The sequence below is a fragment of the Dendrobates tinctorius genome, unplaced genomic scaffold (genome assembly GCF_039654945.1).
Source record: "Dendrobates tinctorius isolate UK_male_01 unplaced genomic scaffold, ASM3965494v1 ptg000057l, whole genome shotgun sequence".
NCBI lineage: Eukaryota > Metazoa > Chordata > Amphibia > Anura > Dendrobatidae > Dendrobates > Dendrobates tinctorius.
Window position 1 is genome coordinate 24,109,917 of NW_027361725.1, and position 14,530 is coordinate 24,124,446.

At 41.0% G+C, this 14,530-nt stretch overlaps 1 protein-coding gene across 4 annotated transcripts in view; it reads left to right on the forward strand.

Annotated features, from left to right (window-relative positions):
- COCH (cochlin) overlaps positions 1-14,530 on the forward strand; it is a 189,165-nt gene that overhangs the window by 88,304 nt on the left and 86,331 nt on the right. For all 4 annotated transcript variants that reach the window (XM_073577804.1, XM_073577806.1, XM_073577803.1 and 1 more), the window contains exon 3: positions 2,387-2,425. In XM_073577804.1, the coding sequence (XP_073433905.1) occupies positions 2,387-2,425 (39 nt within the window). The remainder of the gene's footprint in view (positions 1-2,386; positions 2,426-14,530) is intronic.

Consider the following 14,530-nt stretch of genomic DNA (forward strand, 5'->3'; position numbering starts at 1 on the left):
TCCCAAAATGTTACCAATGAAAAATTACAAATCTCAAAAAAACAAGTAAATAAGTTATAATTCAGCTATACAAAATTTACTTTACCAATAGCTCCATGTTGTGCAAAAGTGGTAATTTGAAATAACTGTACACATCAGGCATATTCATTTAGACCAGGGTTCCCCAACTCCAGTCCTCAAGGCCCACCAACAGATCATGTTTTCAGGATTTCCTTAGTATTGCCCAGGTGATAATTGGATCACCTGTACAACACAAAGGAAATCCTGAACACATGATCTGTTGGTGGGGCTTGAGGACTGGAGTTGGGGAACCCTGATTTAGACTATCTAATCCTTAAACTAATTATAGGCAGTCCTAAAATATGCTAGATTTATCAAAGTGTTTCATTATATTTGCTTAATTAGCTTACAATATGCCAGAAATTTGTGTCACATGTTAGATCACTCCCCTTTTCTGGTAAACCACACACATTCCTGTGAGGTCACACACCCTTGCCGGCTAAGGCAGAAAAAGTGCCTAATACATGGTGCATGTGTTAACAGGTGTGCGGTTGCAACAGTGCAGGGAATGAGGAGACAGTGGCAAGTTAACCAACACTTAATATTTTTGATTAACACAATCAGTGGGGAGCCTATGGCACAAAATATAGTAAAGAGTGAAAATTTGGCTAAACAATTCTAACTGCACACTCCTATTCTTATTATCACAACTAAACACTAGCATCATCAAAGGCATCTTAGTCCTAATGTCTTAACCCTAAGTGCTTCACCAACTCTATCGCATTCATAACCATCGTCACTCTCTAGGCAATATGAATTGTGATACAGGCCCTAACCGAATCTACAATTCTCCACCATTATTCTGTAAGTCTCGGATCTAAGAGTCACTTTGCACTCTCCCTCACGCTGGCCGCCTCCGGTCCCTTGTTCTTGTACGGTACATCTACACTAGAGGTTGCAGTTCACATGGACATCCCTTTCCTACAACCTGGTTCTGTTTACTCGGCTTGGGTCTGCCAGCTCCAGTTTCTTGGTTCCTTCATTTGGATCTGGTCTCTCAAACTGAGCCAACGCCAAGATCTCACATGTCTATCCTGCTACAGGTCCACGTGTCGATGACGCTTCTTCACTGCCCTTCTGAGCCTTTCATGATTATTATCTGCTACCACCTGACCTGGTGTCTCCTTCAACCTCTTCCCCTCAAAAACCATGAATGTTGTGTTAAAGTTCCTCCTGATGTGGCTCTCACTACTTACTCTCATCCTACAATATTTAACCAATAGATGGCAGCACTTGCTCACACACACACACTGGATTAGCCTCAAACTGCAGGAATCTCTTTTTGTCAACCTCCTTACATATGTCATGAAAGACATTTTTTGCAGAAAAATCAGAATGATGAAATATTTTGCTTGAAAAAAGCATCCCTACATTCCCCAAAATGGTACAATTAACAATAAAAATTATTCTGAAAAAATCAAGCCCTTATATAGTTACATTGATTAAAAAAAATTTATGGCTTTGAAATACTTACATTGCCTTGTGCTTAAATTTAGTTTTGATAGCATTAATCACAGTTTTCTTAATCTAAATTAATAAAAGAAATCTTAAAATTGAATGTATGATAGAAACATGTGCATAAAGGTAAGTAACAAGATATGAAATAGAAGGCATGGGCGTTGCCATGGATTTTTGAGAATGTGAAAACAATACATTTGAATGATTCCAATTCACGTTATAGAGGAAACTTACAAAACTTGTCTAGCATACTTTTGTTTTATTTCATTGATCCGAATCTTCTGCTTCCCTTCACATAGCAATTCAGTTAACAGGAATCTATTACAAGTTTTTTTCTACTCCTCTGAGAGCATCATAATGTTAAAGGAGAAACCCTGATTCTAGCGATGTGTCACTTACTGGGCTGCAGGCTGTCATTTTGATAAAATCTTCATTTCATCTGCTGCACATCTAGAAGTTCTCTGAATGCTGAGCTGTGTATAGTCCCACCCACACCACTGATTGGTAGATTTCTGTGTACACTGTGCATGGGCAGAAAGCTGCCAATCATTATTGGGGTCGGGGTTGGGTTACCTGGCAGCAGGGTTACTAGTCCTCAAGTGATAATCTCCTGCTGTAAAACAGTGATTTTACCATAACTACACTAAGCAGCCTGGTAAGTGACACATTGCTGCTCTGAAGCTGACCGGATCACTCCAATGCTACACAGGCAACACTGCCTTAGCTAGCATCATTGGAAATTGTGCAGTTTGGGCCAGTGGTCAACCACCACTAATCTGATATTAGTGACCTATCCTAAAATGTATAATAAAGTTAAGAAAACTATGTTGATATGTTATCTGACAAAAATCTGCTAATTCCTTTTTAGGCATTCTGGTGCAATCAACAAAAGCTGACCCGGGAGAATGTGAGTGTGTCCAGTTTATTTTCTAGTCTACTACAGAAGCTAAAGTAATTTTCATTCTAAATGCCTATTTATTCAGTGCCATAATCTAAACTATTTTCTTTTATACTTGCATTCAAAATTTCCTTCCATTCCATAGCTATTCTATCTAACTGCTATTCTATTTTTTTCCCTGCTTCCTTTCTGATAATGCTTTTTTTGAGAATACCAGGGCATTCTGGGATACTCAAATGAAGTGCTATCAGGATCAGAGGCTGGTTTATTGTTGCAGCCTCTGACCCCTCCATGAGTGTCATCAGTGAACTTTGTTTCAGGGGCTGCATTAGTCCCAGCATAATGTGCACTGGGTGATGTGCACAATGATAGCACACTCTCTGTTGTTGGCTCAGATCAGCAGTAATCAGCTGGCAGCACGGCATTGGCACAATACCCAGTGTGCAGAGAAGAGTGATGTCTCTTGCGGGAGCGATGCCGGTCTCCGCATGCCAGGAATTCTGACAACTCACACTGTTGCTGGCTTGATACTGCTGATCTTAGCCAGCAACAGAGAGCGCGCTGTCATTGTGCACATTGCACATCTCGCAGGGACTAGCGCAGCCCCTGAAATGAGCATCACTGATGATGCTTCGTTTCAAGGTCGAGTCAGAGGCTGTGGCAGTGACCGCAGCCTCTGCCCCTAATGATGCTTCATTTGAGTATCCCATCCTGCACTGGGTTTCTCAAATGAAGCATCATCAGAAAGGAAGAAGGGGAAAAAATTAGAATAGCAGTTGGATAGTGTAGAGAGGGAATAATAAGGAATTTTTAATGTGATTATATTAGAAAATAGTTTAGATTATGGCACTAAATAGATATCCATTTAGAATGAAAATTACTTTACCTCTGGACCATGCCTTTAAGTATATAGGGCTTAACAGCAGTCAAACCACAATTTTTAGGAAACAAACTACAAGAATGCATTTTCGCTGGCACTAGAAATATCATATATAGCCCATAACTCGAGCATGAAATACTCTAAATCAAAACCAATTTTACAAGTTTAGTCATTATTTGATACATAACTTGAAATATAATGTAAAAGGTATTCTTTCTTTATTTACTTTTGCATTAAGAGGTGACAGGGGAGGGGATGCCACGTCCACTGATGGGACACATACGCGATCTGCAGGTATTGTGCACCTGTCCCATTAGATATCACCAAACGTTACATCTCCTACCCTGCTCACCTCTTGATGTGGAAGACTAAGCATTTAAAATAATTGTATTGCTGAAGAACAAAGACTGTATAAAAAGTATTTTTTTTTGGCTTCTTTATGAAATATATGTTCAAAAGGACCTAGATATCTTTTGCGTCAAAAGGACTGTTTGAATAACAACATCTACAGGATTTTTGCATTTCATATATTGCTATGCAAAATATGATAAATCATTATTACATTCCATTATTATGTGTATATACCCATGTTGTATATAATATTACTAGTTCCTGACACATTAGTTGTTGGTTTCCGTTCATTTTCAGTAGGGAAAGGGATTTATCCATGTAGTTGTTTGTGAGACGGTGAAACAAACCTTAATTATTTACAAATGCTGGCATTAAGCTTGTATTCTATATATAATGGCCAATACAGTGGCTTGCAAAATTATACATTCCCTTTTTAGGTTTTTCATCTATTTTGTTACATTACAACCTGTGTTTAAATATTTTTGTAATCCGATTTGTGTGTGACGCATCAGCACTAAATAGTTAAGTTTGTGAAGTGAATTGAGAAAAATATAAGCATAAATTAAATGTATTAGATCAAATAACTAAAATTGTCATGTGCATATGTATTCACCCCTTTTGCTATGAAGCCCCTAAACATTTCTGGAGTAAGCAATTACCTTCTTAAGTCACATGCTTAATGACAGGAAGTCCACCTGTGTGTAATGTAAGTGTCACATGTCTGTCAGTATATACACTTTACCTTCTCTGAAAGGATACAGAGGCTGCAACACCATTAACAAGAGGCACCACTAACCAAACACCATAAAGACCAAGGAGATCTCCAAACAAGTCAGGGAATAAAGTTGCTGAGAAGTACAAGTCAGGGATTGATTCTAAAAAAAAAAAAAAATATCCCAATCTCTGATGATCCCACGGAGCACCTTGAAATCCATTATCATCAAATGAAAAGAACTTGGTACCACAACAAACCTGTCAAGAGAGGGGCGCCCATCAAAACTCTCAGCCCAGGCAAGGAGGGCATTAATCAGAGACGCAGCACAGAGACCAAAGGTAACCCTGAAGGAGTTGAAGAATTTCCAAGAAGAGACTGAAGTATCTGTCCATACGACCACAATAAGCCATACATTCTATAGAGGTGGCCTTTATGGAAGAGTTGGCAGAAAAAAGCATTTACTTAAAAAATTGTAAGGCTCATTTTGAACTTGCCAAAAGGCATGTGGGGTCTCCCTAATTTTAAGGAGGAAGGTGCTGTCATCAGGTGTAACCAAAATCAAACTTTTCAGCTACCAAGGTAAACTCTAGATCCGGCGTTAAACCAAAACAGTTCATCACCCCAATGAGAACATCCCCACAGTGAAACATGGTGGTTACAGCATCATGCTGTGAGGATGTTTTTTGGCAGCAAGGAAAACAAAAATGGTGCAAAAATGACTTTTCTAAAGCAGAGAACCCAGGCTGCAGAAAAAAAGGACAAAACTAAATTATTTTGTGAAGAACCAGAAAAATTATAATTAACTATGAACTTTTGCAAACTACATCTTTGAAAGAGTAACTATAATCAGAAATTGACCTAGGTAATTTTATTTATTTCCTTTAAATGGTTATTCTCAAGTTGTCTCTTGAGCAGCTCCAATCTTTCCAGATTCCTCACTTCCTGGTGTCTGGCAGGGCCGACACTATGCCTTGAGTTAGTTCTGCTGAGCAGCAGACCTGTAGTGTTAGCAGAACTATAAGGGCTCATACTCACTTGCGAGAGACTCGCACAATTCTCGTGCAAGTCTCTCGCATGAAATCCTGGCACTGCCGCCGACACTCGGACCGGAGCGTGCGGCTACATGTATTTCTATGTAGCCGCACGCTCCGGTCTAAGTGCCGGCGGTAGTGCCGGGTATTCATGCGAGAGACTCACAAGAGAATCGTGCGAGTGTCTAGCAAGTGAGTATGAGCCCTAAAACTCCATACAAGTTCTGCTATAACACATTCATTTATCAGTGGCTTGCTCTTGAGTATACACTGCTAAAACTATATTTGCACAGAGGTAACAGGGCATATGAACAAGCGCACGGCTAAGTAAAGTGAGAGCCATGAGTAGGAGACCTGCCCTAAAAGCTGTAGATGGTGGGAATTGGAGATTTTGCAGGCGCTGAGAGGGAGGTGGGAGTGAGATGAGCAGCTATCTGCTGTGTAGAAATCAATGTGCTAGAGAGAGCTGACTGGTATGTTAGGAGAGAACCACTGTCCTGGAATGTAAATACAGCAAGCTTTCACATTTGGCCAGGGTCTGGGCAGGTATTAGTGGCCGAGCTCCATGGAAACCAGGTGTACACTATGTAAGATAAAAATCTCTCATTGCAGGAGAATGACAGCAGATAGAAAAAGCAAGTCAATATCAAAATTGCTTATTTTCATGGGGTCTAACAATAGCAACAACATGACAATACCCCTTTAGATATTATTGTGATTTAAAGGGGTTGTTTGGTCTAAATTGATAAGTCTGCAGTCACTCTGTGTGACTGTAGACTCATGAATCCCCCCCAGTGCACACACCGTGCACTGCGGGGATTTACCAGTTTCTGAGTTGGGACTGGTGGGTACCTATGCATTATGCATACTTCCTGACAGAGACCAGCCAGTGGGCGCTGCCATGCTCAGTACAAGTGTATTGAGCAAGGCTGCGCCCACTTGCCGGGAGTATGCATAACGCATATGTACCTGCCGGTCCCTGCTCAGAAACCGGCGAATCTCCACAGTGCACAGTGCGTGCACTGGGGAATTTTTAAGTCTGCAGTCACACATTGTGACTGCAGACTTATCAATTGAGACTGGACAACCCCTTTAATGAAAATCTACAGTCATAAATGCAAGCTGATGCAAAGCACTAATACTGGATCCAGCTGCAGCTCTCCAAGCATAATAGTAAGCTTGGAAATGCAAGCAACTATTTCCATGAACCATAGGGAGCCTGTCTAATGTCAACAATTTTTCAGCTTCTGTGAATATTATCAGGGAATGAATATGGATAATGTGTGTGAAGTACAATCTGTAATCAAACACCAAATGCAGGCATTGCTTCCATGTGTATAATCTGGGATTTCACTACTTGCCTGTTTCTCAATGTGCAGATGGTTCAGGTTTATAAAATCTCAACAATAAATATTCTAGAACAATATTTAGTAAAGTAGATCCAAAGTTCTGTTTTTTTTGTAAATGATCCAAAAGGGTTTCACTAAAAATAACAATGTTAAAAAGTTGTTTTTTTTCTCAGCAAAAGTGATGTCATCTAGCTCGGAATGGACAACACTTCTTTTATAGCTATAGGAGCTTGTTAGTTTCTTTATTACACAGAGCTTCAAATCTTCATGCATAGGTGCAGAGTCAAAGGTGATTGTCATGTGCTCATCTATTGAGGTGGATTATCTAAGCCACAGGTCAGGGTGGACAACATGGAGCACACATTTGGTAGGCCTTGCTGTATGGCGTGTGGAACAGCAGGAACTAGGACAACAAGCAGACAAACGAAGTGGGGTAAACCAGAAGATCTAGAGCCAGGAATGTAGACATACACAGGAACTAAAGAAGTGTAGTATTTAGTCCAGGAGATATAGGAGTGTTTGTGGTATGAACATCTCCAGAGAGATCTAGTGAAGAAAAACTAAGACACAAAGCTACTTAACCCCTTTACCCCCAAGGGTGGTTTGCATGTTAATGACCAGGCCAATTTTTACAGTTCTGACTACTGTCCATTTATGACATTGTTTTCTCATGACATATTGTACTTCATTATAGTGGTAAAATTTCTTTGATATGACTTACATTTATTTGTGAAAAAAAAAAAACAAAAATGGAAATTTGGTGAAAATTTTGAAGAAAACACTTAAGTAACATTTCCCACATGTTTACTTTACATCAGCACAATTTTGGAACCAAATTTATTTTTTGTTAGGAAGTTATAAGGGTTAAAAGTTGACCAGCGATTTCTCATTTTTACAACACCATTTTTTTTAGGACCACATCACATTTGAAGCCACTTTGAGGGGTCTATATGATAGAAAATACCCAAAAGAGACACCATTCTAAAAACTGCACCCCTCAAGGTGCTCAAAACCACATTCAAGAAGTTTATTAACCTTTCAGGTGCTTCACAGGAATTTTTGGAATGTTTAAAAAATATGAACATTTAACTTTTTTCACAAAAACTTTACTTCAGATCCAATTTCTTTTATTTTACCATGGGTATGCAGGTAAACCACTGTTTGGACACATGGCAGAGCTCGGAAGGGAAGGAATACGGTTTGACTTTTCAATGCAAATTTGGCTGGAAATGAGATCAGCCACCATGTCGCATTTGGAGAGCCTCTTATGAGCCTAAACAGTGGAAACCCCCACAATTGACACCATTTTGGAAAGCACTTTGAACCCCCAAGTTCTTCACAGAAGTTTATAACGTAGAGCCACAAAAATAAAAAAATCATTTTTTTCACAAAAATGATCTTTTCTTCCTCAATTTTTTATTTTCTCAAGGTTAACAGGAGAAATTGGACCCCAAAAGTTGTTGTGCAATTTGTCCTGAGTATGCTGATACCCCATATATGGGGGTAAAACACTGTTTGGGCGCATGGCAGAGCTCGGAAGGGAAGTAGCACCATTTGACGTTTTCAATGCAGAATTGGCTGGAATTGAGATCAGATGCCATGTTGCATTTGGAGAGCCCCTGATGTGCCTAAACAGTGGAAACCCCCCTAATTCTAACTCCAACCCTAACCCCAACACACCCCTAACCCTAATCCCAACCATAACCCTAACCACAAACCTAACCCTAACACACCCCTAACCCTAATCCAGACCCTAACCCCATCTTTGGCCCAGCCCCAACCCTATCCCTAACTTTAGCCTGAACCCTAACCCTAATGGGAAAATGGGTTTTCCCAACTAAGGGGATAATAAAGGGGGGTTTGAGCTAATATTTATAGCGTGATTTTATGTTTGGCAGCTGACACACACTAAAAGACGCTTTTTATTGCAAAAAATAGTTTTTGCATCACTGCATTTTAAGAGCTATAATTTTACCATATTTTGGCCCACAGAATCATGTGAGGTCTTTTTTTTTTCGAGACGAGTTGATGTTTTTATTGGTACCATTTTTGGGCACGTAACATTTTTTGATTGCTCTTTATTCCACTTTTTATGAGGCAGAATGAGCAAACACCAGCAATTCATGAATTTCTTTTGGGGGGGGGCATTTATACCATTCTGCGTGTGGTAAAATTGATAAAGCAGTTTTATTCTTCAGGTCAGTACGATTACAGAGATACCTCATTTATATCATTTTTTTATGTTTTGGTGCTTTTATACAATAAAAACTCTTATATAAAAAATAATCATTTTTGCATCGCTTTATTCGGAGAGCTATAACTTTTTTATTTTATCGCAGATGACGCTGTATGTTTTTGCAGGACAAGATGACGTTTTCAGCGGTACCATGTTTATTTTTTTGTTCGGTGGTATGATGATAAAGAATTTTTTTTTTTGCCTTGTTTTCTTTTAATGATGTTCACTAGAGGGATTAACTAGTGGGACAGTTTTTATAGGACGGGTCGTTACGGACGAGGTGACACTAAATATGTGTACTTTAAGGCTGGGTCCACACGTAGCGGAATTCCCGCGGAAGTTACCGCAAGAATTCCGGAATTCCATTCCGCGGGAAAATCGCATTTTAAATTCCCGCAATTTTCCCACGGAAAAACTAGCGTCTTGCAAGCGTAATTAACTTGCAGAATGCTAGCGTTTTTCCAAGCGATCTGTAGCATTGCTTGGAGAACTGATTGACAGGTTGGTCACACTCCTCAAACATAGTGTTTGACTAGTGTGACCAACTTTTTACTATTGAGGCTGCCTATGCAGCATCAGTAGTAAAAAGATCTAATGTTAAAAATAATAAAAAAAATAAAAAAATCGGGTTATATTCACCTTCCGACGTCCCGCGCAGCATCCCCAGGCCTCCACGATGCTCAGACAGGTCCCGTTCCCAGTGATGCATTGCGGCAATGACCTTTGATGACGTCGCGGTCTCACGAGAACGATACAGTATCGCGAGATGCCACGTCAGCAAAGGTCATCGCAATGCATTACTGGGAACGGGACCTGCCGCGTATATCGCTGAAGCCTGGGTACGCGCGCGGGATGTCGGAAGGTGAATATAACCCGATTTTTTTATTTTAACTCTATTTTTTAATTCTATTTTTTTTACAGTCTCCTCTCCTCCAGACCGTGGGTACCATCCGCAAATGTTCTGCTTACTTTTCGCATGGTGGGCACAGCCACATGCGGAAAGTAAGCAGAACAATGCATTCCTATGTGGGCGAAATCGCCGCGATTCCGCAAAATTAATGAGCATGCTGCGGATTTTTCCCGCGACGCGATTCCACTGCGGGAAAATCCGCATCATTAGCACAGCATTGTGAAATCCCATAGGAATGCATGGGATGCTGTTTTTTGCGTTTTCGCAGCAAAATCGCGCACCGCCTCGAAAAGAAACTGAACGTGTGAACGCAGCCTTATTGTTTATATTTTTTTTTTTAATTCAAATATTTATTGTTGGAATAAATATTGATTTTTTTTTTTTTATTTTTTTTTTAATTTTTTACAATTTATTTTTTTTTTTTTAGATAATTCTTACTTTTACACTTTGCCCCACTATGGGACACTCATTTTGTGCAGGCTGATCTCTTCTATATCATGCAGATCTGCATGCTATAGAAGCTGTCAGTGCTGCAGCTTCTATACATTAACCTGAGAGACTTCCTGGTCATCACTGCGCATGACAGGAAGTCTCTCTGGTCTGGAGGCCCTGATCTCATCATGACTACATTGGGTCTCCATGGCAGCGATCGTCATGCCGCGGGGTCTCCGATCCAAGGGGCTGTCGGCCCCTCTGTCAGCTCCGGAAAGCTGCAATCATGTTTGATTGCAGTGCTTCGGGGGTTAACATGCCGGGAGTGGTCCGTGACCACTCCTGGCACTTAGTGCTGGGTGTCAGCTGTGAGAATCAGCTGACACCCGGCCGCGATCAGCCACACTCCCCCATGAGCGCGGCGGATCGCCTATGACATACTATCCATTCCATGAGAATTAAGTCCCAGGGCACATGGATGGGATAGTACTGGCAGAAAGGGGTTAATACTCAGACACACACAGCGTATTTTTCGGACCATAAGAAGCACTTTTTTCCTCCAAATTTGTGGGGTGCATCTTATGGTCCTAATATAACATGTGGGGAGGGAGCAGTGGCAGAGTGAGATTACACTCGCAGAAGGCAGGAAAATGTTGCCTCTGCAGGAATCCAGCGCTGGGGAAACTAAGTGGTCCCGATGCTTAAAATGAAGGAATATTCATTAGCTGCTTCCCCGCCCACCTGTCAGCGCTGAGCAGTGGGTGGGGAGCAGCAAATGAATATTCCTTCAGTTAAACAGCGGACCCACATGGTTTCACCAGCGCCGAATTCATGCAGTGGCTGGGGAGATCGTGTGTCTGGTGGAGAAGGATGCGGCAGGAGCAGGGTGCCACAGGAGAGATAACCGCAGTCGCATACCTGACAGCACAGCCGCTGTGCTGATGCTGAGTGCCCCCATCATTATAGGACCTGTGGTGAGGTAATGAAGAGGACAGGCTGGAGCATCACATGACAGCACAGAGCCCTCCCTCTTCATTATGTCACCACAGATCCTGCAGACAATGCACTAGAAACAATGCAGGGCTCTGTGCAGTCATGTGATGCTCCAACCCTCTATTACCTCACCACAGGTTCTGTAAGCTGTAGAGAGAGATACTTTTGGTTTTCTAGCGTGGCTGGCTGCAGGACCTGCACTGATGTGAGCACAGCCTGTACAAGTAAGAATTAATTAAATTCTTACACACCCTCCAGTGTCTTCAATAGTACTTTACAGACAACACACTAGTCTTCATATAGTACTTTACAGACAACACAATAGTCCCGCAGCACCATCTTCTACCTGTAGCTTCCAACATAATAACATACTATTACATAACTAGAAATAGACCCGATGCTATCGCATCGGGAGTGAGGTGAAACATACACGTCACCGCTAATCCCCACGCACCATGAAAATTGTAAAGAAGTGCAGCTCATCCAGGATGGCACATCAATGTGAGCTGTGGCAAGAAGGTTTGCTGTCTCTGTCAGCGTAGTATCCAGAGGCTGGAGGCACTACCAGGAGACAGGCCAGTAAAACAGGAGACGTGGAGGGTGCTGTAAGAGGTCAACAACACAGCAGCAGGACCGCTACCTCCGCCTTTGTGCAAGTAGGAACAGGAGGAGCACTGCCAGAACCCTGCAAAATGACCTCCAGCAGGCCAAAAATGTGCATGTGTCTGCACAAATGGTTAGAAACCGACTCCATGAGGATGGTCTGAGGGCCCGATGTCCACAGATGGGGGTTGTGCAGACATGTGGGAAATGTTATTTATTAATGTTTTTCTGTAGTATGACTCTCTGGATTAAAGGGATAATCAAATTGCAATTTTTTTTACATTTTTGTCAAATTTCTGATTTTTTTTTATAAATAACCACAAAAATTATTGACCTAAATTTACCAATATCATGAATTACAATGTGACACAAAAAACAATCTCAAAATCATTTAGATTTGTTGAAAAATTCCAGAGTTATTACCACATAAAGGGACACTGGTCAGATTTCAAAAATTTGGCCCGGTCACTAAGGGGTTTATAGTTCTAAGAATTTAGTAGAACATACCATACAAGATTCTTCCTATTTTGTTTTAAATGCAATGTCATCAATCAGATATGCAGGAAAAACTTGTATACGGAGACCACGAGGAATCATTTTGTTTCTGACTTAATTTTCCAAAGATACTTTGTTCCACCAAAAATGTGTGCGTTTTAGTAGAAGACTCCCTCTGAGCGACATCAGGTGCCTGTAAACTGGAATGACTAAAAATGTTATCCAGTTTAGATAACCAGGATTCATCACTGGTTCGAACATCCATATTGGGAACTAGGATTACAAGAAATCCACCAGGCACCTGAAATGCGTTTCACAGTTGCTTTGTCAGCATTTGTCACACTGGCAGACCCCCTGAGGTGCCAGAACAGCAGAACCCCCTATTGGTGACCCCATTTTACAAGCTACATTTCTCAATTAATTCATCTAGGGGGCACAGTGATCATTTTGACACCACTTGTGTCACATAATTTTATACCATTGGGCAATGAAGAAAAAAATAGTAAAACATTTTTCACCAAAATGTTTTAGCTCCAGATTTTACATTCTCACACGGGAAAATGAGCAAAAATGACACCAAAATATGTCCCACAATTTTTGCTGAATGTAGAAATACCCCATATGTGGGTGTACAGTACTGCTTAGCCACACGGCGAGACCCTGGAGGGACAGAGTGCTATTTGCCTCCTGGAGCACAGATTTTCCTAGAATAGTTTCCGGACTCCATATACAGAGCCCCTAAGTGCTAAAAGAGCAGAAACCCCCTTCAAGTGACCACATTTTGGAAATTATACTCCTTTGGGAATATAGCTACAGATGTAGTGACGGTTTTGACTCCTTGGTTGTTTTCCAGAAACAAGCAGCAGTGCATGTTACAAAGTGAAAATTGCAAATCTGCAATCTGTTTTTATTGGTACCATTTTTGGGCACATGACACTTTTTTTCTGTAAATCAAGTTTATTGAAATGATACAATACAAAATCCAAAATCAAAATCCAAGCAAATTGTAAAGTATATGAGAATGCATATAAACCGTATCAACATGAAATTCTTGCAAAACTGACAACACTCAGTATATTGATGGGTTTACAGAGCAGTCAATAAAAGAATATTAACATGTGAGAATGCTTGTGAAGTGAGGTTATTTACGCAACCTTAACAGGGAGATGAAAAGAAAAGAGAAAGGAAACAAGAGGGAAAGGGGAGAAAAGAAGAAAAGAGGGGGGGGGGGGGGAGGGAGGGGATAAGATAATCCTATGAAGTAGAATTTACTAGTTGAAAATGGAATTCAAGCATTCCCCGGACCCGGAGGGCCATAAATCCCTCGATCACTCAGATAGGAGTCAAGATATGGGATGACCATCCAGGTCCCCAGGGCGTCTCGAAAACCATCCAGTCAAATAAAAGGGGGTGTTCACGTATAGCAAAGTATTATCAGTGTCCCGATACCCATTCCTCCAGCCCAGGGGTCTCCCTAAAAGCAAGCCAGGAAGCCCAAGTGTTATAGACTCTGTCTATATCTCCAGCTATTTGGTCTATCATTTGCTCCATTTTATAGATATTGTTAAGCTCAGTGACAAACTCAGTACGAGAAGGTGACTTTACCTGTTTCCTATACCTGGGGATCAAGTTCCTGGTGGCTGTAAGAAAATGCCTAAGAAGGCCTTTTTTGAATTTAGAGACTGGAATGTCACTCAAGGACAGTAATGCCGCTTCCAGTGTGGGACTGATATTGGTAATGGACAATCTATTGTGTAGATCAAAAATTGCTGACCACAGGTTTTTGATAGGCGGACAGTGCCACCATATATGAATAAATGTACCTTCCTCCTGTAGGCATCTCCAACAGGTATCTGGGACTACAGGGAATATAGAGTGGACAGCTAAAGGGCATCTGTACCATCTTGCAAGAATCTTGTAGCTCCTCTCCTGTGATGTAGAACATAGTGAAGATCTAAATGTAAAGAGAAGGATCTTTGATCTGTCTTCGGTCAATAAAGATCTTCCCAGGTCTCCCATTTAGAGAAGAATGGAGGAAAGTTGTGAAGAGGGCTTTGCCCCTCTTGAAAGAGTTTGTACATCAGGGATACAGTATGATCTGGAGGGCTCTTAGACAGAC